The sequence below is a fragment of the Poecilia formosa genome, unplaced genomic scaffold (genome assembly GCF_000485575.1).
Source record: "Poecilia formosa unplaced genomic scaffold, Poecilia_formosa-5.1.2 Scaffold113, whole genome shotgun sequence".
Lineage (NCBI taxonomy): Eukaryota > Metazoa > Chordata > Actinopteri > Cyprinodontiformes > Poeciliidae > Poecilia > Poecilia formosa.
This window is the reverse complement of record NW_006800052.1, coordinates 1,047,440-1,072,254: the sequence shown is the minus strand read 5'-3', so window position 1 is coordinate 1,072,254 and position 24,815 is coordinate 1,047,440. Positions and strand designations below refer to the sequence as shown.

The 24,815-nt window shown below is 39.3% G+C and overlaps 2 protein-coding genes across 6 annotated transcripts in view; both read left to right on the top strand.

Moving 5' to 3' along the window:
- Positions 1–10,951, top strand: part of LOC103143555 (immunoglobulin-like domain-containing receptor 2) — a 33,792-nt gene extending 22,841 nt beyond the window's left edge. For 2 of the 5 annotated variants that reach the window (XM_016675420.1, XM_007560137.2), the window contains 6 exons: positions 4,115–4,261; positions 4,388–4,555; positions 5,265–5,402; positions 5,760–6,105; positions 6,184–6,913; positions 8,494–10,951. In XM_016675420.1, the coding sequence (XP_016530906.1) occupies positions 4,115–4,261; positions 4,388–4,555; positions 5,265–5,402; positions 5,760–6,105; positions 6,184–6,913; positions 8,494–8,529 (1,565 nt within the window). In that variant the 3' untranslated portion in view covers positions 8,530–10,951. Of the gene's footprint in view, positions 1–1,971; positions 2,029–4,114; positions 4,262–4,387; positions 4,556–5,264; positions 5,403–5,759; positions 6,106–6,183; positions 6,914–8,181; positions 8,215–8,493 lie in introns of all 5 variants that reach the window. The other 3 variants (XM_016675418.1, XM_007560136.2, XM_016675419.1) reach the window with 3 other exon arrangements.
- Positions 10,952–15,359: 4,408 nt separating this feature from the next.
- ildr1a (immunoglobulin-like domain containing receptor 1a) lies at positions 15,360–23,473 on the top strand. The gene is made up of 9 exons (XM_007560135.2): positions 15,360–15,658; positions 16,300–16,470; positions 18,525–18,674; positions 19,024–19,143; positions 19,237–19,383; positions 19,527–19,649; positions 20,856–21,037; positions 21,854–22,465; positions 22,580–23,473. The coding sequence occupies exons 1-9, from the start codon at positions 15,592–15,594 to the stop codon at positions 22,616–22,618; spliced, it is 1,611 nt and encodes a 536-aa protein (XP_007560197.1). The 5' UTR covers positions 15,360–15,591; the 3' UTR covers positions 22,619–23,473.
- The last annotated feature ends 1,342 nt before the right edge of the window (positions 23,474–24,815 follow it).

Below are 24,815 nucleotides of genomic sequence, written 5' to 3'. Positions count from 1 at the left end.
GTGTGTGTGTGTGTGTGTGTGTGTGTGTGTGTGTGTGTGTGTGTGTGTGTGTGTGTGTTTTTGTGTGTGTTCAGTGGCAAACATTATCACAAAGACTGCCAAGAAACATTTTGGACCGTTTGGTGCCTCCAGCTTCCAGAGGCTGAACTTTTATTTGGTTGGTATTGGACAGACTCATAGAACGCAGCTCCTACAGCTTTCTCTAAGCTGCGGGAATGTTCTCCACTGTGATAAAGATGAGGTAATGTAATACTAAAAGCACAAGAAGAAAAAAATCCTGCTTCGTTGTCAGGTGTTGAGCTAAATCCGCCATAGCCCCAAAAATGTGTGTATTTCCTGACCTACTGCACCATGCGAGGCGCTTGTTGTGTTCCCATAACAACAGCGGAGGCCGCGCTCGGGGGGTCTTTTGTCTTTACAGCAAATCGCCTCGCAGAAAAGAAGGCAGGGAAGATTTAATGATGCAGAGAAGGCAGAGCAGAGCACAGCGATACAATAGACACTTGACTGATAATTTACAGAGCTTTGTAAAGTAAGGCCCAGTATCCAGACACTACGAATACTGCACAAGATTTAATATGGTATATGGTTTCTTTGGGTAAACCAGTTAAAAACTGGTTAAAATTACATCAAGGTGAAAGATACAAGATTTGTTTTTTTCTAAAACCATGAAGTTCCTTTCATTCTCCACCTTTTATTTTTTATCCAAGCTCACTTCTATTCTATTCTTCTTCTTGAAACGGAAAAAAGGAAGGGAAGCGGTTCATAAACACCACCGTGGACGGGGTCAAAAACAATCTAAACCTCTTTGGGAGTCAATTTCAGGGAATCGTCAGGTTTCAGTCAGTCCAAGTGACCAAGAAAACAAATCAACAAACAAAACAAAGCAACAGGTTAAAAAAAGAAAAAAAAACTGAAATACAAATTGTATATTTATAATGTAGTGTTCAAATCCAGCAAAGACCAGTTTTAGCCTGCCACAGAGATATTCAGTGAGGTATGTGCGCTGTCAGCTGGAGTCAGGCCACGTTCAGCTTGCATGTTGTTTCTGCTGCCCTCTTTTCTGGCTCAGCAAATACTCTTTTCCGCCAATACTCACACCCTCAGCTGTTAAATACCAGGTTCTGTTTACATGTCAGACATATGCCGGGAGGTTTCGCTTCTCACAAAGCTGCAGTTTGCTTCCCTGCACTCATGATATGCACTTTGTAACCAGATTTTTTTTTTTTTTTGAAAATTGCCTCTAGTATTCCATATTGTACCTCAGCTGATGCCTGTAATGTTGTGGTAGAAGAACATTTTGAAGAGCTAACCTACAGGTCAGCTAGTGACATGTACAAGTTTTAAATTTCTCCACCTACCAACATCAAAAGGTGCATTATTTACAGAAAACACACTCATTATCTGTTCACTATGCACTATTTTGCACCAGCAACTCTTTGCAATTTTGCAATCAAAAACACAAAGACTTCAATTTATTGAGGTTACGTACAAAGTGCATTCACAACTGATGAGATGACTGTTGGTCAGATTTGGGGGAATCCTTATTAAGAAAACGTTTTTGCTGCCTGTTGCGAACTGAAGAAATGTTCACATCTGGGATGTTTACGGCTCTTCCTTTTTCTCTGCCTGTTTATCTTCATGGGAATAATTTTGAGTTTCAGTCTGTGCTACTATCAGACAGATGACATTTTAAGGCCTTTAAAATCAGAAACGACGTGCTGATTGCTCTCATCAGCAGCTCTGATATATTGGTTTTCTGAAACCAGACAAAACATATCCTACTTTTTATTCCTTGACCTGTCGGCTCTCTCTCTCTCTCTCTCTCTCTTCCTCTTTTTCTTCCCGTTTTGCTGTGTTTATGCTTTATGGCACGCTTGCATACTTCTACCTAATTACACCAATCGCTTGATTTGATCCGCTCCATCCGCTCTCCTCTGCTCTGGTCACCTTTGCTCTGTCTCTCTCCAGGTTTCTCAGGTGTGCCTGAAGATCTCCTGCCTGACATTGATTTGAAGATTATGCCAGGTACAGTCGGGGCATAATGTCTTCTACTCTTTATCTGCTTTCTTTCGTTCTTGCTAACCCTTCTGTCTTTAATTCTCATCTTGGCTTCTTCTGGTTTTGTGTCATAATGGTCGATTTACACTTTGTCGATCCTCTTCTCATTTTCTGTGGAAGGTTAGTTTTTAGGTTGCTGTTTTCCTGTCGGTTAGTTTTTTTCTTAGTTTTCGGAAATGTTCTTGTTTTTCTGTTTTCTTTTGGGCTGTGAGCATATGATAAATGATTGTCGGTACTTTTTCTTGCTCTTTTTTTCGTGTATTCTGATATTTCTTGTTCTTTTTTTCTGTGTAGCTGACCGGCTTTTTTTGTTGCTTCGGTCTACGGAGACTTTACCAGAGGCAGTTTCTGGATAGGGGCGTTGTGGACACCTTTCACATTGTTATCTTGCGGTTGGTCTTCTCTCGCTGCGTCGTGCTGGCAGCCTGTTGTTATGGTTGTTGCAGTTATTTTTGGCTGGGTTTCGCTTGTGCTGCCGGTGGGTTTGGTTTAGTTTCTGTTGCTCTGTAGGAGTTTGAAGATGTGTTGGCGTTTGGGTTTTATGACTCGTGTTTGTATTTGTTTTACTGTCGGCGTTGTTTTTACGTCCTCCCACCGTGACGTGTTAGGATTTTTAGGTCGTGTGGTTAGGTGTTGGTTATTTCCTGTGGATGCCTTTTGTCGTCGCGTGTCCTGTGGCTTGACTCAGGCGCTGGTTTCTGTGGGGGCTCCGAGTGCTCTGGTGTGACTTTGTGTTTGTTTCGGCGTCCTTGTTGCTGTTCGTCGGTTCTCATTATGTGTTATTTATGTGAAACTGCCCCTGCTTTTCTGTGTGGTGGCTTTTTGCATACCTTTCCCTTTTTGTTGTTGGATGAGGTGCTCGTTTGCTGTCTGTGTGTGTTTGGTGGCCGTGGTCACTGTTTTTGTTTACTGGTCATCTTGGTGGTGGCGTGGGGCATCTCATTTTTTTGTGGGTTTGGTTCTGTTTGTTCTCTTTCCCCTTGTTTTTTTGTAGTGTGCTTAGAGGTAGTTCGCAGATGTGTTTTTTGTGTTGTCTTTATTGCACTCTTCGTGTCTGTGCTGTTATTGTCCGTGATTGTTGTGCATAATTGTGTCTTGTTATTTGTTTTTTTTTTGGGTTTCTTTTGCAGGTCTGATTAGACTTTGTTTTGGGCCAGTTAGTTTTTCCTGTGTTTGTTTTTACGTTATTCATCTCTTGTTTCTTTTTTGATTTTCCTTTATCGTTTTTTGTTGACATTTTCCTTTTTTTGTTCTTTGTTTGGGGGTTTCTAGTGTCGTTTGTTGTTTAAAACACTTAAATGATTTGATACGAAGGTTTTAAAACATTGTTATCTCTCTGCTGCCATTTAGTTGCCTTATCTAAAGTGAAATAGTTCTCTGTCAGCTTGACAGTAGCTATTTTGGTCACAAAAGTCAAAAGTACAATGGTGTTCATTGCTGACACAACTCATATGACTCAAATATTATTTACAAAGTGCAATAAAATGTAGCAGTCATGGTGTTGGTAGCACTACGGTGTGGTGTGGTGCTGGGATTCGTGTGTGTGTGTGTGTGTGTGTGTGTTTGCAACATTTATCCATTGTGGTCACATGAGTGAGAGGTGGGAAGTATTTTTGGCAGGTCACCAGTCAGTGTTGCCTTATAATCTAACAAATTAGTCAGTTGATTTATAAAAGTAATCCTCGTTTTGCTGATGTTTATACCGAGTCTGATTGTCAAAAGAACAGTTGCGCTGAGGATGTACATAAAAACAAAACAAAACAAAACAAAACAAAAAAAAAACATCTGATCACTGGACAGAAGTGTAAAAGTTCAAGATGGTAGCGAAAACAAAAATATATATATATGTATATGGGCTGTTTTACTGAATATAACTAAGTTATTCAGTTTTTCCTGTTAAGCATTTACACATCTGACTAAACTCGACACGGTTGTAAACCGCTATGTTAGGAGACGAGGTGGCGTCCTCTAGACAAAATACTAGAGCAAAATCAGGTCCTGATTCCTAAGCAGATATTATGAAAAACACGTATTTGTCTGTGTGTCTCTGCAGAGTGGGCGTTTGTGGTGGCCGTGGCGCTCGGCAGTGTGTTGTTCCTGCTCCTGGTTGGAGTTTGCTGGTGTCAGTGCTGTCCCCACTCCTGCTGCTGCTACGTCAGCTGCTGGTGCTGCCCCGACACGTGCTGCTGCCCCCGACACCGTGAGCATAAACACACACTTGGACTGGGAAGCAATTCATGCCAAGATTATTGATGCCGACTAAAAAAATAAAATTACGGTTTTCTTATTTTGGAAGTGAGTATAATTTTTTTTATTTTTCTTTTAGTGTATGAAGCGGGTAAAGGCATAAAGACTGGCGCCTCCACCCCTCAAACACCAGCCTACCCTCCATACTTTGTGTCTGGACTTCCAGCCATGATCCCCATCGCTCCGCCCTCCCTGGTGGACAAGGTGTCGACCGTCGCTCCCTCAGATGGGACTCTGGTGGCAGCAGGTGAGGTTTATCTTTTCTTCCTGCGAGAAACAGATTATTGATTTGAGACTCAATACGAACTGAAAAGTATTTAGAAAAGATCTGATTTGGAAAAAACAGATTGTGTAAATATTGTTAGATGCATCTCTGTTAATATAAATCAGCCAAATCTTATTGACTACTGTAAAATCAAATGCTGAAATTCAAAAATATCCCTCAGATTAAGAATTGTCTTGGCTGCTGAATTAAGCGTCATAATGCGAAATGAACGAATTGCAGTTTGATTCACGAGTTCCTGTGTCCAATTTTTGCAAATCCCACACTTTCTGTTCTTTATATTATTATTCTGACCTTACACATAATGCACACTTTCAGTCTTTATTAATAAAAACTGTCTTATGAAAATGTGCCATTAGTGAAGTAAAATAACACTTTGAATCTGCTGATTCTCCACCAAGCAGTCCAACCTAAAAATAGTCTGACTCTGGTCACCTCAATACCAGTCAGTGGAGCAGTTTCAGGTTGTTTTATGTGACATAATGCAAAAGAAAATATACAAATTCACTGGAACTAGGATTTCCACAGTGTTTCCCCTTTTGTTGCGGACAGTTTGCGGAAGTAGCAGATTCTGGTGACAGCGGCAGCTCGTTGTAAATGAACCAATGGCTACGTTCGGCGTCACTCATGCTTGCTGTCTGAAAGTAGTCTTTTACAATTATGACTGTTGCAGTATCTCCGATGCCCGTGCAAGCTGTAGGGATTCCCTACCGCGTACCTTCACCACAGGATCAAAACTCGCTCAGGGTGCTGCAGTATGTAGAGAAACAGCTGGCTCACTTCAACCCTTCTGGGTCCAACAGCAAACAGTGTAAGGAGCTTCATAAACCCACTCTGCAGCTTTGCTACTCAAGCCTGCTGACGCTATCTGCTTGCTGCATAGTTTCATTTAGGATTCCTGTTTTCCTCAGTCCTGTCCCAGCATGCCTCTCTGCTCTCAAATGTTTTGCCTGCTGGGTTTTCTGTTGTGCACATGTGAGAATGTGGCAGATGGTCATGCCAGCCTATCTGATTTGGTTTTACACAAATATTATTCACAACTTCTGGTCATTCTCTTCCGGACTCTTGACTTTCTTAGACTTCTGTATGCTGCCTTTTCAAAGATTCTTTTTAATGATTCCTTTTATTATAATGTTTAATTCTTTTTTTTATTTTTTTATCTATCCAGCCTGTAATCAGTCGGAGTTGAGCTCCCTCCACGAAGGAGACACCAACTTCCACCAAACTTTCAGGAATGTCCAGAAGAAAGCTCTGCCCACCATCCCTGATCAAGACTCCAGCCCGGAACCACACGGCTACCGTGAGAACCGCAGTCCAGACCTGCAGCGCCACCATAAGAACCCCTCATCACCTCATCGCTACCGTCACGACCCTGACTCAGACCACCTTGACAGCCAGGACGAGCCTCTGCTTCCACGGCGATACAGCGACGACCCGCCGTCTTCCTCTCAGTCGCACAGGATTGGTCGAAGTCAGAGGCAGCAGAACTCGAGTGATGAAGACAAACACGACAGGTGAAGGAAACGTGCGGATCCTGGAGTGGCTTTATTGTTAAAAACAAGAATGCAGTAACCTTCTGTGACGTTTTGCAGGTGGAACCCTCGTTCAGAACATCTGCAGAGGAAGACGTATCACTCTTCGGGACGGACCGTCTCTCTGGATGAGCTGGAGGAGTTTGCTACCACCTACAAGAAGAGAGGAGGCAGAGGGGCAGAACGGAGAGAAGAAGAAATGGTGGAGTATGAGATGGAGGTGATGGAGTACGGTGGATATCCCTCCCATCGCAAAGGTCCTCCTCAGCATTATTACAGCAACGGGGACGAGCTTGACGACAACAGTGAGCATGAAGGGCATACCAGAGCAAACCATAAAAGCAAACACAACATAAGCCCTCTACCTTCTCCCAAAAAAAGGGGGATCACACGGGAGAAGGAGAGGGCCGAGCCGCCCGCCCCCAAAACGGATCCACCGTCGACTTCCTCTCAGGAAAGGGACTACGATGCCACTTTCCTGAACAGCCTGTTGGAGCGTAAAGCGAAGCTGCGAGGAGTTTCCCAGGGGAGAAACGAGGCCCGGTCTGAGGAAGATTTAGACTGGCCCTCAATAAGGAGCGGCAAAAAAACCAGCAGAGAGTCCAGTCGCCTCTGCAGCCGCTCTCCCAGTAACAGGCCAGAGGTGGATTCGCTGTCTCCGTCCGACTCAGAGAGAGCCAGAACTGAAAGACCGTCTCCGCGGCCGCCCCAAGCAAACGCCCGCTCCCCTCCGCCTCTTCATTCCCTGCCCGCTCACAGAGAGGAGCACAGGGACCGGTCCCGGAAAGTGGTGAGGAACATCAGATACAGTTAAGGTCCTTGTTTGAATTGAGAGCCAGAAATACCAGCTGAGCAAAACAGGTTTAAGGCACAATGGTTGAGGATTGTAAAAAAAAATGCATAAAACTTTAATGCATTTGTTCGTTCACTTACATGCGAAAGTGTCTCGATTTGAAAGTTAGTTTTCTTTATGGTGCCCATAGAGATTCAGTTAACACATAAGATCATTTCACCATGTGAGACAAAATATTGGCTTTTGGAGTTAATATCTAAGGCTACTTTTGATTACCTACTTCTTTACTTTTCTTTTAGACCCAGTATATTTAGGTCAGACATTATTATTATTATTCTTATTATTATTATTATTATTATTATTATTTATCTGTAAAACTGATGTTTGGTATCCCCTCTTAACTCACTGTAAAGTTGCTTTCATATTCTGCCACTGTCAGCAATAACTACAAAGATTTCAGTTCTGCATCTTGAGGGAGATTATTGCTCTTTGCACAGTGATCTTGTCTTTCCTAAATATTCTTTATTTTTTAAGTTTTTAATTGAACCAAGGGTTTGTTATCCTATGTCCCTGCTTCAAGAGAGGTCCTCCTATCTCACCAGGGGAAAAAAGCAGCTCATGGTCTCTGCTGTTTTGAATTGATGTCCCTGGAATTCCAGTTTATGACCTACTGAATTATGAGCATTCTTCAAATTTAATGTTCCCGTCTACTCTAGTCGAGGTACCGACCCACTTTACAGAACCTCACGTAAAAAAAAAATTTATTAAATCCCTAAAAGTTTGATTTTGTGGCAGAAAAGCAAAGCTACATTTCTATAAATTAAGTGCCCTCCTGTGTTGAGTTTTGCTCATGTGAATCATCAAACTCACCACATGTTATTAAAAAAATAAAAAATAAAAAATAAAAACTTACTTCAAGGTTTGAAAAGTCCAAGCAAAACTCTGTGATGCTTTGGTAGCTTTTTCATTGCATCAAAGGTCATAAAATCAGCTACTTCCCCAAATAAGGGTGTTGTTTCTGCTCTAGGCACTTGGTCGGTGTGCCAGATTTGACAGATTCCTACTTTTTATTTGTTTTTCATTATTTGATTTTGAATTTAGCTGACAAAATGCCCTGCAGTTGAACGTGTGCCGAATCTTTGACGGTAAAAGTCGATAAATCTGAAAGTGTTTACTCCTTTATCTCTCCATTGATTCTGTGCTGGGTGGAGGGCGGTAGGTGTTTTGAAAACCTACAGTAAGTTTTGTTGTTGTACCTTTGACAGGTCAGGTTCAGATGCTACCAGAATGAAAACTAGGTAGAATACTCTGTTCTGTATCCAACTTCTCTCCATAACATTTATAACCGATTGCTTACTCACAGTCACACCTGGGGCAGAGTGGTGTTCAACCTCAAAAAACACTTCCTGTTTCTGGCCTTTAAATAAATAGTCATTAACAAAAACAATGTGCAGAACAGTTGAAGAGCAATTTGTCCCAGGTTCTCCGTCACCATTATTAACCTCACGTCACTACTCTAATGTTCGCCCTCGCCGTTTCTCCGCTCAACATTCACTCTTTTGTGTTGTCCTCACCAGAGCACGCTTCTCAGCCGAGACTCTCTTATCGTCTGACCGACTTGGAGCCAAAGACCAGAGAAAGAACGGAGCCGAGCGAGAGTGCAACTGCGAAACCCCCACGAGGAGCCAGCCGTCAGCTGAAAAACGATGGCGGAGCAAACTTTGAGTTTGAGTTTTCCAACCTATATGCAAAGGTCAGCTGCCAAGGAGGATCCTAAGAACAGCTGGATCAGTAAAGATACAAGGGTGACAGTAACTCTGTGATATCACTTAGTGATGAAGTCACTGGCTGTGTCATGCATATCTCCGCCGGACCAGCGCTGATGTCAGCGGGACGTGTGGCCTGGGCCGCTCCACTCAGCGGGATGCAGTCCGTCTCCTCTTCGTCACTTTAGGAAAGCGCTGCAGCAGACACTTGCTAACTCTTCAAGCACAATGAGTGCATTCATTTCTATCTAATGAGACATGGGAGTAGAAGAGGCCACCAGTGGAATAGATAAAAACGACAACACGCTCATTGTAAACAACACCCCCAACCCCTTCACACCCCATCACTGCATCAGAAAACAATGTGCATGATGTCACTTATTAACATTTAACAACTAAAGCACTTAGGTTTGAAAGAGATATTTGACAGATACTTATTTGATTTTTTTACTTAAAGCTAAAAGTTGTGACAAACATCAGCACCGTTATAAATGTTTTATTAATAATAAAGATTGAAATGACATTCATTTACAGCACTGGGCAAATCTCTCGTTTCTTTGTATTTTCCTTTAAAAGGAGTCAAACCTCATCTCAAAGTATTACAGCATCTTTCTGTTGCTCCACTGACTGAAGTCCAGGTTTTCTGCTACTGTTCATTATTTATTATCATAACAATGAAATGTGTACTATGTCATTAAAGGTATTTTTTTAAATCTAAACCTAAGGTAAATTGCATAATTCATCTTCACAAAATCCAAGATCCATAAAAAAATTAATGGAATAATCACTGTAACCAAAAATAACATTACCCTGACCATACTCAGGTAACAGTAATGAGTTATGAGCAGCTAATATCCAAATTAAAGCTGAAAACTCTTTACTAAACAAATTAGTTGTTTCCCTGGGAAGCAAAATATAAAGAAAAAAACAGGTTTGCATCGTGCTGTGCCTTTCTACTAACACATGTCTTATGCTTGACATTACATTGAAGTGAAAATAGAAGAAGTAACTGGAGATGCAAGATTGTTCTGACACAACTGTCATAATATTACACAAAAGCATAAATCATTTCAAGTTAAAACGTTGGCTGTGCTCTTAGGATTTCTGTGCTTTACAGTGCTCTCAGTATTTTTTGTAAGAGGAATTTTTCTGTGTATTTAAAAATGTTTTAATGGAATAAACCAGAAGCAAAAGATCAAATGATTTTATTGAAAGGAAAAAGATATTTAAACCAACTTAGCCCTCTTGAAAAATTTGTTCAACCGCTTTGGAAAGGTTTTGATTCTGAACGACCCATTAAAGTCACACTACCGGTATAATGTTCGGTAGTCACACCATCCAGAAGTTAGAAGATGCTTCTGCCTTGAAAATCTCCCATGGAAACTATTTTTGATTAATGAATCATTAAACTGAAACGACTGAGGTTTTCAGTGCTTTAGATGTTCTGGATTCTTTCATGACCTCCTGAACGAGTCACTGATTCGTTCTCGGAGGAACATTTGTAGACCGGCCACTTCAGGGAAGAATCGCCGCTGTACTATGTTTTCTCAATTTGTGGATAATGGCCCTCACTTTGGTTAATTGCTGTCCAAACACAACAAAATTGCTTTGTATCTTTTTACAGACAAACAGAGGTCAAGAACTGTGTTTTTCATCTGTTCCAAATGTTTCTTTTCGATTGGGAGATGATATGTTCATGTTGACTTTTACTGTGTTTCGTGATTCTGTGGGTCCCGCACTTTTCAGCTCTAGGTTTGGCAAAGGAAATTATATGTAGCTTTTCAAAGAATGTGGATAGTCACAGTGCATTCTTTGTTTTAATAAGGTGGGAAGGACACAATTAGCCTCAAAGGGACAAGTTAGTTTGGATAGCCTTTTTTTTTTTCTTCAAAACAAAATTATAATTTGAAAAGAGCATGTTGTCTTTACTCAGGGTATGTTTCTTTGATATTATTTTTTTTACTGATTTGAAACTTCAAGTGTGGAAAAAGTGAGAAAGGAGAAATCTATAAGGAGACAAATGCTTTCTTCTCAGAACCTCATATTACTGCGGTTGTTTTTAATCATGTGACACAGAGGGATTAGCAAAGTATTTCACAAATGAAGGTATGGCTTAACTTCGCTGACTGACCTCTGACCCTCTGTTTTAATTGCCTGTTCTATTTCTGTTTTTGCAGTAAAGTATGAAAATGTTACTTCTAAATCCGTTTTTTTTTATTTATGAATGTTCTGTTCATTTGATTTTAAAAGATAATGTTTGTGTTTTTCATATCGCTTGATGCTAATTAATCCAAGTCCATAAAGCAACACAGATTTGTTACTTTTAGTTTTCCTTTTCCTTTTGTTTTTAACACTACAACACTTTTCTTCCTTATCAAACCCATCTTCAGACAAGTGGAATAACTTCATATTTTCAGTTTGGTACCGACTTCTGTGCGTCTGTGTGTGCTTTTTGCGTTAGAGAGAGAGAGAGAGAGAAAGAGAGAGAGAGAGAGAGAGAGAGAGAGAGAGAGAGAGAGAGATGACTCTTTACTTTTCTGAAAAAAGAAACAGTATGTGATTGAGTGTGACTCATGTCCTTTGTCCATTGTTGTTATCCTGGAGCGTCACACACCATTCTGCCAGTTCAAGTGCAAATATCTGCCCGGATTTTTCATTTCTAATTCATCAATATTATATTTTGCTTCAAATATGTCATATCATGACATGTATGTCATGTGATATATGTCATGATATATATTATATTTGTATGTCATATATCCATATGACATATTTGTCATAAAAATGTTTTGGCAAATAAACAAAAATGTAAATATCTGACTTTGCAGCACCATTAAAAATGTACCTCTTGTCAAGACGTGCTAAAAACCACTGAATGCCCTGATTAGCAAGGATTGAAGGGGACCCAAACGCAGTGGAGTGACAAAACAAGAATTTTAATCACAAAGTGACAGAAATACTCACAGAACTCAGGGAAACAGCAGGAAGACAGCAAAAGATACACACCACATTCAAGCATTATTGTTTTTGTTATTGTAATGTAAAGCATTATTGTAATTACTCACATTTTAATATTTACTAAATATATTAAAATCTTTAATACATATTTTACTATTTACAAAATAGTAAAATATTTAGTAAATAGTAAATATTTAGTAGCTATTTACCATATTTATTTACAATTTAACGACTAGTAAATAGTTACTATTTACTAAATAGTAATGATAATTTAGTTCAAAAATTAACTAAATTATCTTTGTAATTAATATTGTTTTTGTTTTTTTGACTGGAGTTGATTGAAGAACTTTTAAACGTTTAAACTTTAGAGTATCTATTGAGATTCTGCAATGAACAGTCAAATAATTAAACTTTCTGAAATGCAAGACAATAAATCACTGTCTTATTGGTAGGTTGTGCAAAGTTTTTGACAATTTTAATAAAAACTTTTAGTTTTTAGTTCTATTTTTTTTTCTACCGAAGATGAAATTTGAATGGGAAGATCAGCTCCTTTCATCACCTTACAGCCTTCATTCATTGGTTGTTTGAGATGGGAGGGAAGAGCTCCAGCAGTGACCAGCTTGATAATTTCTCAGGAATGTCAGTGAGAAGCTCTCACTTCTACAGAAGCTCAGCATGACATCACCATCAAGTAAAATATGTTCCTTTTTTTGTGTGTTCCTGTTATGGGTTTGACTTGAAAGGATTTAACACAGCTTAAATAGTTTGACCAAATAATCAGGAAGCCTCCTGGCTGCCTGCCTTTAGAGGATCTTCACGTAGTGGGTGGAGATCCTGAAGTAAACCCAGAACTCCCCTGAAAAATCATCCATAGCATTTAAACTATTTAAACTTTTGTCCCATCCCAATCAAAAACTTTTGTGTATTTTACGTGAGACTTTAGGTGACAGAACGACTGTCTGCAGAGGCTGTAAATAATAACTTAAAAATAATAAAAGTTGAATAAAGTCCATCTCTATTCACACCTGGAGCATTTCACTGATGGCGCCTGTTTAGATTCCCCTTCTGGGTCAGATGACTCCACACACCACTGCAGAGAAATGGAACATAACAGATGGATATAATTCACCTATATACATGAAATAAACCAGTTTTTTATGAAAGCTAGTAAAATATTAAAACAATTTAGTGAAATACAAAAAAAATGATATGCTGAGTTATAATTTCAAACGTTACATGCATGTGGCACTGTAGCTACATGTTGTATGCTCGTGATGCATTTTAGTGCAGGATAAAACATTCTGGTTATAACTTGAGAGCAGCAGAGAAAGCAACTAGTAAAACAGAGGTCAGATACACAGAACAATGACGTTTAAACCTTAGATAAAATTAATGTTAACGTCACTACTTTTTAACTCTAATCCGTCTGGGTAAAGAAAAATATGAAACGAACTGGAATTTAAAGCGCTTGAAAATAATAGAAGTAGTGGCAAAACCTTAATGTGCAGACAAGTTATATTTAGTATGTAGATTAATAATTCATTAAAAATGCCCAGCACAAAATGTAATTATCTGAGAGTGAATACATTGTTGTTGCTCTGAAGCCTCAGCAGATGGTCAGGATGAGTGAGAGCACAAACAGGAAACCGAGAGTGGATCTTGGCAGATATTTCCTAGAAAAATAGTTTGAGGAGCTCCAGGTGCAGCGGGGGTGAAGCAAAACAGGTTCTGGGAATTTGAGGAGCACACGTGGTCCAGTTTACATGCAGATCAATTGCGATTCTTTGGGGAGATAGTGTGTGTATATTTTCAAGGCGATGGGTAAGTATGATGAAGTAATAAGAGGGTGAATACTTTTGTGATCTCAAGTAACCACATCCCGATGTGCGTGAGCAAATGAGAGAGTAAAGTTTTCACTGACACCTAGCGGTTTGAAATAAACATTACGCCTTCACAAAAAACGCGACACAATGATAACCTATGATTCATATATTCTAATTTTATCTTTTTTATATCAAAAGTTTTTCATTTAAAACCCGTTGGTTTTGAGTCTACTGTAAAAATAGGTCCAGAAACAAACTACAACCCAAAACTACCAGATGTCCCGTACTGTTTATATCTAACAACGTTACAAAACATTTTGTTCTGAACTTAGACATGAATGGGCTTATGTACATTTTCAGGAATTGTACCAATCTTTTTTTTTTTATAAATGCTTGGCTATTCTACCTTGACAGATTAAAAGTACTGGGTGAAAGATAAAAACTTGAGTCAGGAAGAGCAGCACTTCCTATTTGGGCTACATAAGGTAAGCCAGATATTTATGAGACAGAGAAAACAACTCTTCAGGGTGTGGACTATGTAGCTTTGAAAAACCATGTGCAAGTGCTATAAAGACTTAATCCTGCATAGTGAGGGCAAGTCTCCTCCCTCCCCCCAAAATAAACTCTCTTTGGAAATAGAAACTATTTATTTGACCTGTTGGGATACTTTACCATTTTATAATAACCACATGCTTTGTGATTGCTAAAGTTTTTTTTTTTTTTTTTTTTGTTTTGTTTTTGTGGATAGTATAATCTACAATTATCTGAAGCGAACAAAATGAAATAGTTTATTTGAAAAAAAAAATGCATGGTTCATATTCATTTGAATGAATTATCAAGAAGGTTTTGGAGTTTCATGTTTTATGTTTATCTGGTGAAATATTACACACAGACAGGAACAAGGACAGACAGGAACTTTGGGACAAAAATATTTATATTTTTTTCTTTTGAAAGACATGTAGATATATACTTTAAGGGTTGACATTGATTTTATTGAAAGCCTATAAACCTTATATAACTGGGGTGGAAAGTCATTGTTGAATATTCTGCTGCCTACTCACCCATTGTGCAGAACTGGAGGTCTGTTGACGTTACATTGAACTAGTTCGATCCCTCGATGCTATATTCAAATTGTACCGAAGATGCCTCAAAAATTTTTGAATGAATCTCATATTGAGAAACAATATTTGAGTCGAATAGCTTCAATCCTAAGCTTGTGTGACATTCTTGTGTCACAAGTAAATTATTTTATTGCACCACCTTCTCCACAATAAATTTTAAAACAACAACGAATAACAGGAGCTAATCATTTAATTAAATAGCAGTTACTTGTTATTCCTTTTTTATACCTACAATTTAGCAAAAAATATACATACGGTAAAAATAATTAAAACTTTAATGGTTTTCTATATAGCATTGAACTGGTAATTAAACAAATACTTAAATAATATTATGAAATAATATAGTTTTAAAGACAAAATCAAAACATTTAATTTTGGATTTCAAAAATTTAACGCAATATAATGTAGAATTATAATAAAATATTTATCTCCTTGTTTCTAGTTTTATTAACTTTATGATATATTTTCACAATTATTTCATAAGTAATGTCTTTATTGTAGTTTGGGACTTTTTGTTCCTGTTGAGAATGATACTTCCTGGTTTTACAAAATGATGTATAGGTCAGTTACTTTATTTTTATTTTTATTTTTTCAGAACAATGGATGAATAGAGAAACCAGATGATGTTATTTGTACTTGGAGATTCTTACATATCACATATTTATGTTTCTGTTTTTCCAAATTTGCATTTGTTTTACTTTCTGTCAGTTGATAAGGTGCATGGAGGGGAATTCAGTTCACCCGCATACGTCACAGCCCCGGATGAACTCACCTGTTTCGGGGTGTGGCCAGAGAAGAGCTCAGTATCAGCCTCAGCCGTAAGATAACCAGAGCTAAACATTCAGAGTGGAACAATGTTGAGTTGGATTTAGGTCGAGGTGGAAACATAGTCTTAGCTTTGCTTGTTTTTCAGAAGAATAGTTTTTAATATTTGTGGCCTGGTCGAAGTTTGAGCGAGGATTTCAGAGCCGGAGGTTTTTTTTTTTCCTTCTTCTTTTTTGGTGTGTATGGGTGTCTATTTTACCACCATGTGGAGAATCCTTGTCGCAGTCTTCCTACTTTCTCTTATAAAAGGTAAATAACACCCCTTTGCTTTCTATCTTCGTAGTTTATTAAACTTATGTGTATATAAATGTTCTGCTATCCATTCATTTCGAGTTAAACCTTCTGAAGATAAGGTATCGGTCACGTGACGATGTTTAGTAGATAAAAATGAAACTATTCTTTTGAACAACCTAATTGGTATCAAGTCGACATTTACGCATTTTATTTGTATCTAAATACATTTGTTGTTACTGATAACATTAATTTTCTGTCCGGCCACCTTATTGCTTCTCTCGCTTCAGGACCCAAAAAATGGGGAGAGAAAAAAAAAAGTTCTTTTTTTTGTTTGTTTGTTTGTTTGTTTTTATAAACAATGTTTACAGGTCACTGCTTCCTGGCCTAGTTTAGTTTTAAGCGAAAAAGAGTTTTCATTCCACCTTTTTGAATGATGTGTTTGTAGTTTCACTGGGAGTAATTTCCGGTGTTTGTGTCTGTACTACTAGTCTTTCTGGTTTTGCCAGTCTGAAATGATCTCCTTGTTTGGAAGAGGCCCACACACACATTGCTCGACTCTTATCACTTCCAAAGAAAGGACAGCCTAAGTCCTCTAAATCAGCTTCACCTTTTACATTGGTTTGGATCTGAAACATCTTTAATCTGTTTCTCCACAGAGTCAGCTTGTATACAAGTGACAGTATCCGAGACACAGCGCTCCACAGCTCTGTTCGCCTCAGTGACTCTCCGCTGTGATTACTCCACGTCTGCAAACCCCAATGAAGTTCTTGTCACCTGGAGGTACAAGTCCTTCTGCAAGGATCCTGTCCTGGAGTACTACTCCACAGGTAAAGTAGATATATTTCATGTCAGAGAAAACAGGTGGTGTATTTGGTGCAGGTGTTGACATTTCCTCCCAACTTAGTTTCAGTTCATGCCTGCAATCAAACCAGTTTCGTTCCCATGTACTTTAGCAATATGAACCAGTTTATTTATTTTATATATATATATTTTTAACTCGGAGCTAAATAAATCAACTTTCACATTTACACTTCTTTTTGGGAATATTTTTATATTACCGGCTATTTTCTTGGATTGAGTTTCTTAAGCTCAATCCAAGAATTTAAGAAGTTTCTCATACAGAAGTTGCTGTATGAGAAACAGCAACTTCCTGCCACAGGGAGCTGTCTTAGCTTATCTGCCGTTCATCATTGTACATAAAGCTTATTGACATTCACCCAAAATTAACTTCATTTCAAGTAAACATCAAGCAAACAATTTTCCATGTTAATCACACCACAATAGAGGAAGCAAGTTTATTTCTTATGCTTATTTATGTGTTGGACCTAAACAACAATTGCGGTTAAAATATTTGTGTACAAAATATTTAGCATTTTCAAAGACAGTGGTGCATCCATTCACCAGGCGTTGGCAGCGAACATGTCTTAATTTGGATGCCGAAATCTGCACCTAAAACAAGTTAATGTTGGACATGCTGCAAATTTTACAATTGATCTTTCATGGAACTAGATTTAGGACAAGGAGAAAATTACAAGTCAACAAATTATGCTACAGAGGATGTATTCAGAGTGGCAAGTGGAATATAACACTCCTGTTCAGTCTTGAAAAGAGTGTGCAGTCTTTTTATGCTTCTCGCATCCTAATCAATACGTAGAGTTTAAATGATGGGAAACAATTGGTACTTTGCATTGAGTCTCATCTCTTTGTTTTTGAATAAATCTCATCTTCTAACATTTGAAACTTGAGTCTGAAATTTTAACATGGAAAACTTCAGGAACCCTTGAAACACACTCAATTTGATTAAGTGACAAAGTTATGATTTAAGCCAAGGGTCCCCAAACTTTTTCCTGTGAGGGCCACATAACTTTTCCCTTCTCTGGTGGGGGGCCGGAGTCAGTTTGTAACAGAAAAAGTCTGATGATGAAAAAAAGTCTGATGATTTAGGCAGGAGTGCCTAAATATAAAAATATATTGTTTTCCAGAAAGCACAATCAAATAACCCTCTCTGGGTTCTTCACAGAATAAATCCAGCAAGGATTATAGTCCGTATTTTCCAAACTATGAGCCGCACTGGACTATAAGCCACAACCCCAAAGTTTTTTTTATTTTTTTAAAAACCAGTAAACATACACATATAAGCCATAGATATCTCTACCGCTCCAGGTTTTCCACAGCTTTGCAGCAGCAGCAGAGGGGGGCGGACACCCAAAATCTGAGTAACAACAGGTCAATTGAATATCACATTTATTACAGTTGAAAAAGAAAAAGTTGCCAAGTTTAGATTTAAATGAACTGATTGCGGTTGTTTCCGAATGGTAACTGTAACAGTAAAAGTGTTGATCCTTCGTGTCTGCTACTAGCATGTGCTAAATGAAAATGGGTGCTTTCCTCCTCCTTCCTCTTCTTCCTCTTCTCCTTCTTCTTCTTCAGATTTCAACGGGAGCTTGCATTCATTATTGTTGCACTACTGCCATCTACTGGATCCTAATATACCTCAAATTCTCATAATGATCCCAGTATTATTTAAAAAAAATGAAAAATCTTCTTTTTCCCCTCAATGCTATTTAACTGATCAACAACATTCTCAAATTTCAATTCCCTATTAAAACCTAATTCCGTTTTAATGGGCGCTTTCTTCTTTTATTTCCAATTTTGACTTCCATTTGATTCACTTCCTGCTAAAGAGGCCCCTGGTGGTTGAAGAAAACTCCACATATAAGTGGCTTATAGTCTGGGAAATACGGTATATGAAAAAAAATCTGTATGCTTTCTGGTATTGTTCAGGGGGCCGGACCAAATGTGGAGGCGGGCCAGATCCGGCCCGCGGGCCGTAGTTTGGGGACCACTGATTTAAACCATGACTCTGTTTTTGTTTTAACAGCGTACCAATCTGAGCTGCAGCTCGGACAGGACCCGTCAAACAACTGTCAAGACAGTCAGCGGACGGTTCGAGTCGTAATCCAGAAGAGAGGAAGCAATGAGCCGATTCTGGGATCTGAGTATCGGGAGCGAAAGATCACGATGCAAAATAGTGAGTTTCTATAAGATGTTTAATTTCAATTAGGAGATTGCTTTGTCATCCCACCCTTTTATTATTGTGTCCAGTCTTAAAAATATTTTTACTCAACTCAAACTATTGCGAGGTAATGGGCAGCATCTTTTGACTGAACTTTCAAAATAGTCTATATTTTGTAATTGACTTTTGAAAGCCAAACCAATAAACTCTGCTATAATCTTCATTGAAATTTAATGCCATTCTTCATCCCATACTCATCAATACGACTAATGTGGAAAAAAAAAAAAAAAAAGCATTTTTAAATAGGCAGTTTTATCTGGACAGCCAAATTCTAACATTGATGTACATTTGTGTGTTTGCACAGAGGCAGACTTGGTGATAAATGAGGTGATGTGGTGGGACAACGGGGTTTACTTCTGTGCTGTTGACGCTCCTGGAGACACCACCGGTGACTCGGACAAAGAAGTCAAGCTCATCGTCTACCGTAAGAAACGGAGAACGTCGACTTCTCAGCCGGGATGTTTCCTTCTGTAGCGCAGTTCACCCAGACGCCACCGTTTCTTCTTCTCTCTCCTAGATTGGCTGACGGTGCTGTTCATCGTCATCGGGGCCCTCCTCCTGCTCCTGCTCATCTGTATCTGCTGCTGCCAGTGCTGCCCACAGGTTTGCTGCTGCTATGTCCGCTGCCCCTGCTGTCCGCAGAAATGCTGCTGTCCTGAAAGAGGTAAATGTAGCAAGATGTAGCAGTCAAATGATTTAATAAAAGCATATCCCAGATAGCACAGCTATTGCTACTTGGAGTATGCCATTTGCCTCATTTTTTTTTAAGTTCTGACTATTTTGAACATTACCTTTGCTACCTTTCAGCTGTTATGCAGCATCGCATGATGAAGGAGGCTCAGAGGGCCATGACTCCATGGTTGAATGGGCAGCCAGTTTATGCGCCATTGAGCCAGGTGTCCTCACAGATGAACCCAGCTCTCTATCCAGGTACACAAAGAAATGATCTGCTTCTCAGCCCACTAAAACACTGATCCTAGTATTTGTTTTTTCCTACTTCTATAGCAAATGGGTGTCTTATATTTATCCATACAATTTATAAACACAATTTTAAAGAACTGCTGTGTTTTTAATGTCTGGGGTTCTGATCAGCATCTGTGTTCTGTGAACAAGCGGTGGAAAGTTATCATATCGTCATTGTGAGATCTTTTTTCTTCTTTAAAGAAGAAAGTTCGTTCCATTTCCTTTTCTGGGTTGCAATAATAGGAGTCTCTCTGCATCTAAATAGTGAGTGTTGTACAGTTTCTAAAATATAAGGTAAACAGTGACTTATCTTATTAATTTTCTGGATTAAAAGTGAGTACTGCACAGTTTCTTACAAAAATAAAATAAAAAAGAGGAAAGGACACATTGGGGCAGATGGCAACATTCAGACAAAACAAAGGCATGAGTGTAGGTGGTGACATCACAGGGCCATGAAACCACATTGCCCAGCCTCCCGGCAGAAGTCCGATAGAGGTGTTGTTATCAAGGCATGATGGCCTTGGGAGCGCTCAGCTCCACATCTCCATGGATAACAGGAGGGGGGTGAGGTGGGAAGGAGCGCTATGTTTACATATCTTCAAGGAGATTAGAAATATGCAGCTGTTCCAAGGCAACACAGGGAAAGCCAATTCAGATGCAGAATGTCTTAGGTCGGGTAGATTATAAATTTCAATCTTCCCTAAAGTTTCTCCGACACATCTCAGTTCCCAATCATCCATATTAGTTCGGTCGTTCCACTGAGCCAAAACTAGCAACTTCTCCAAGATCGATTCGTGAGTTTTAGATCCATAAGTTGTAGATTTGGAGGATGGGCAAAGAACGGCTCCAAAAATATGGAAAAAGACAGGACAAAAACAGAGCAAGCAGGGCAGGCATGGGCAGGGAGGGAGCAGAGGAAAAAAGCGTCTGCCTTCACTGAGAGTAAGAGAGGAAAGGTTGAGGTAGTAACTCAAGTTGGCTAAAATCTAAACTGAGAAATTTAAACTGTTAGTTCACTTTAGCCCATTTGGCCTTTGAGGCATTATTATTGACCTACTAAGCCTCATTCAAAAACGGAAAAGATTGACACTAAAACATATGAGCTTTCTGATAGATGTGTACTCTCCTCTAACTCTTTTGTGAACTTGTTTTATTTTGTTTTTTTCTCTCTAGGATCTGTCTCTGGGAAGAGCATCCCTCTAAAGCCGATGCCCCTGCCCCCCCCTCAGCCCACAGCTTACAGCATGCCCCCTCCTAGTGTCCAAGGCACCCACGTTTCTGCCAACACCAATCAGATGCTTGACTACCTGGAGAACCAGGTGCGAGGAATGGATGTCACAAGTCCTCTTCTACAGGTATATTCCCCATATTATTGTCTAACCTCGAATATTTAAATTACAACTTTACATAGGAACCTATATGTCACTGCTCCTGTGGACTTTAATTCATTTTCTTTGCTTCTTTGTGCTTTTTATTTAGAAGCTAACTATGCATGCATCATGATATCATGATATTTTCCTTTAAAAACATAAGTTTGCATGCATTAATTGCTCCTTCGACTATTTCTAATGTGCTCTAAAGAAATCACCACCCACTGTTTCCATTCCCTTCCACATGTGCCTCAATTTTCACATGTGGAAAACGAAGCACATGTTTTACTAACAGTTCTTTGATGTCAACACAGTTAGTAGAATTACCATATTATATAGTTATTGTAGTTAAAAGTTAGAGAACTTTTAACTATGAATGTTAAATGTTCAATAACTTGTAACTATAGATGTTAAATAGTTTTAACATCCATGGCCTCAGACTTCCCTTGATGTTTTGGTCTGGGTATGATCTGAGAACCATGTTGTGCAGGTCCCTGGTAGGTTGAAGTAGAGCTTTTGAAATGTTAAATGGTGATCTTCCAGCTGCAGTCTTGTCTGTAATTTTTGTGGGTGTTTTTTTTTCCCCACGTAAAAAGTAGGAGTTGGCTTTATTTTATACTACAGGAATTATCCTGGCATGATTATCTGTAAGCTTTGCTACTGATGCAGAATGTACTTTTTTTTCTCTCACTTTCTTGGATTAAAGATCTTGTTCACAGTTCACATAATTTAATGATCTTGTGCATAACTGAATATATTTGTAAGGTGAAATAAGCTGATATTTTTCTTTTTTCCTGACAGTCCATGCCACCCTCCCACATGCAGCAGATGCCTCCTCCTCCCCAGCACATGCCTATGCACGTCCCATTTTCCCAGGGGGCTCCCAGTATGATCTCCGCTCTCAATGACGGTCCAGTGGACCGCCGCGTCATTACAGTTCCACCAAACAGGGATAAGTATTCAGGAAGACCCCCGGCACCCAAGACCCGCCCTCCCAGCTCCAGCGAGAGCAGCCGCAGTGGCTTTGGCCGTAACGATGACCGTGGGGCACCAGGCGGGCGGCGTTACCCCTCTCCAACCAGATCTAGAGGAATTCCCCGGAGCTACAGCGAGGAATCCCTGGACGGGAGAGGTCACTATAGATCGAAGCCGGGCATGAATCGCCCTCGCTCCCGTTCCAGGGATGATTTGTTTGATAGCAGGTCCAGAGGGGACTACTCTCCTCCAGCAGCAAGACGCTCCAGGGGATCGTGGGGCTCCGATGATGACTCCAGCAGCAGGAGAGGAGCAGCAGGGGGTAGAAGAGGAGGAGCAGGAGGAGGAGGAGGAGGAGGACTCTGGGTTGACAAACCTCCCAAGTACACAGAATACGAGCCAGGACAGAAACCAGGACCACGGAGGAATGAGTACTCTGTAAGGCACTCATTGTTTAAGTAAACACAGAAATGATCAAAATAGACAGGATGAAATGTTTGATTTGCCCGCATCACTTCTGAAGTGAATCTAAAGTCGTTTTCTCCTTCACAGGACAAAAGTTCCCGGAGCGCCACCAGTGTTGTCATCTAAGCTGTCCGGCAGGGAAACCATTTCTGACCTCTCAGCAAACGTGCACAACTCATTTGCCTTTTCTGGCTGTGGGTAAACTCTTAAAGGATGACACAACAGTTTTTTTTATTTTTATTTTATTTTTTTTGCCTAATTAGATGGAAAGAAGATGGAAATCTATTTGAAAGACTCAGTGAAGCCTGTAAATTGTGAAATGCTGCGAGCTTCTAATGGTTTCCTTTGTTTAATATTCTGAGTAACACTCCCCTCTGCTGGTTTGTTTGTGTGCTTAAAAAACTGAGGTAGCATCAAAGTCACAGCTTAAAGTCACATAAACCTCAGGTTGGATGTTTGTGCAGCAGCACAGGCAATTCCTGGTGGTAATAAGATAATAAATGCTTTTGCAATTGCAATCAGGGCCAGTAAACTACAGCTGTTACATTACACCTATTTGTACCCTTAATAATATGAAAAGACCTTTGTCCATGTTATGCTTAAATTTGTAAGTGTTGTAAATAAGTGTATTTTCACATCTGCTGGGCATCTTATAGTGAGTGCAATGAATATATATTTTTTAAGGTTTTGAGGGAAACTGTGCCACAAAAAGCAGTCTGGGTTATTTTGAACATGTTTGTAAATCTTTGTGCAGTCAATAAATTACATATTTGCACTTAGTGCTCACTTGGAAAAAAAATAAATAAATAAAACTGTGTGTAAATAAGTGATGATTTTCAGTGATGTAGGACACACTCCAAACTTTTTTTTTCTTTTTTATAGTTGCACATTCTGAACATATAGTTGCCCTCGATTTCTCTGTTGCTTAAAATCATGTACAGTTGGTTTGAATTTATTAATAAACTCTATAACTTTTAGGTATCATTGTTCTCCGTCTTGAAACTTAACAGTTGAAGAAAAATATACTGTCCCTGTGACTGTGTTGTTCTTGGTTGAAGGTAAGGGATGTATTCTACATACGTTTTGAATCATTTGTGATAAATAATAGATGCCATCACATCACCCCCCCTAGAATAATGTAAAATTGTTCCCACATATATCATTTACAAAAAGGTACAAAATCTTAAGTGGCATTGTGATAAAAATTGTCTTGTTTTTGGCTCGAATCTATAGATCTGTCTTGTATAAAATTACATCACCCTGTCCGTGACTTAATCACCACATTGTCTAAAACTGGCATGAATAAATATTCAGCTTCATGAAATCGGCTTTAAATTCAGTTTGAAATAAACACTCCACTAACAAAACAATCACTATTTTTCCCTGTAAACACAAAAACATTGCATATAAAATCAAATGGCATGATTGGTTCAAGTTTTTTTTTTCTCTCTATTCAGCTAGTAAATTTCAACTTCACCCACTGAGATATATCAGAAAAGGACTGCACAAAACGACACAAATGATAAAACGGGAACATTTAAAGAAAGTTTTAACAATCAATATTTTCTAACTTGTTCCTACAATGCCACAGCAGTCACGCAAAGAGGTAAATGTAGTGTGGATAAGTTTAAGAATCCCTGAAATGCAAATTAAATCCTATATTTTTTATATTCATTTATTTTTACCAGAACGACTCTACAGTTGTGCAGTTCCGTCTTCCCTTTATCTGCTTTCATGGATATGATGCCGTGTGCACTAATGAGTAGCTGACTTCAGCGTGTCTCAGTTGACAGATGAATTATTGTCTGTCTTATTTATTTTTCTGCCGCTACGTATCGTTTTCCATATCTGTGGCTTCATGGATCAGAGGAAAAACAGTTTTAACTTCAAGTGCTCCTGAGCTCGGTAAACCAGAACAATACTGCGTTGATAAGTGTACAAGCAATAAACCTGATGTGGCGTTTGCGCTTTCCTTTGATCTCCAGCTCATAACTCTTATCTGTCAAACTGTGCCTGAACTGCGACTGTGCAGATGTAGCTTTCTGGAGTTGTGATGCGTCAGCTGTGACTGAGCCTGTTCATTTTGCCCACTCATTTATCTGGACAGCTTTAAGCCGCTTCTTTCTGTTTTTCCGTTTTGTTGTTGCGCCATGTGGTCCGTACATAAATACTGCTCTTTGAGAAAGCCTCTCTGAGCCTCCAAGTACTTTCCCTCAGGTTTGCATGCAGAGGCGCAAAAAGTGGGTATGCAGCGTATGGAACGCATAGGGGCGCAGCACCAGAGGGGGCGCCAAATGTACAGTTGCGCCACTGTTTGCATGTG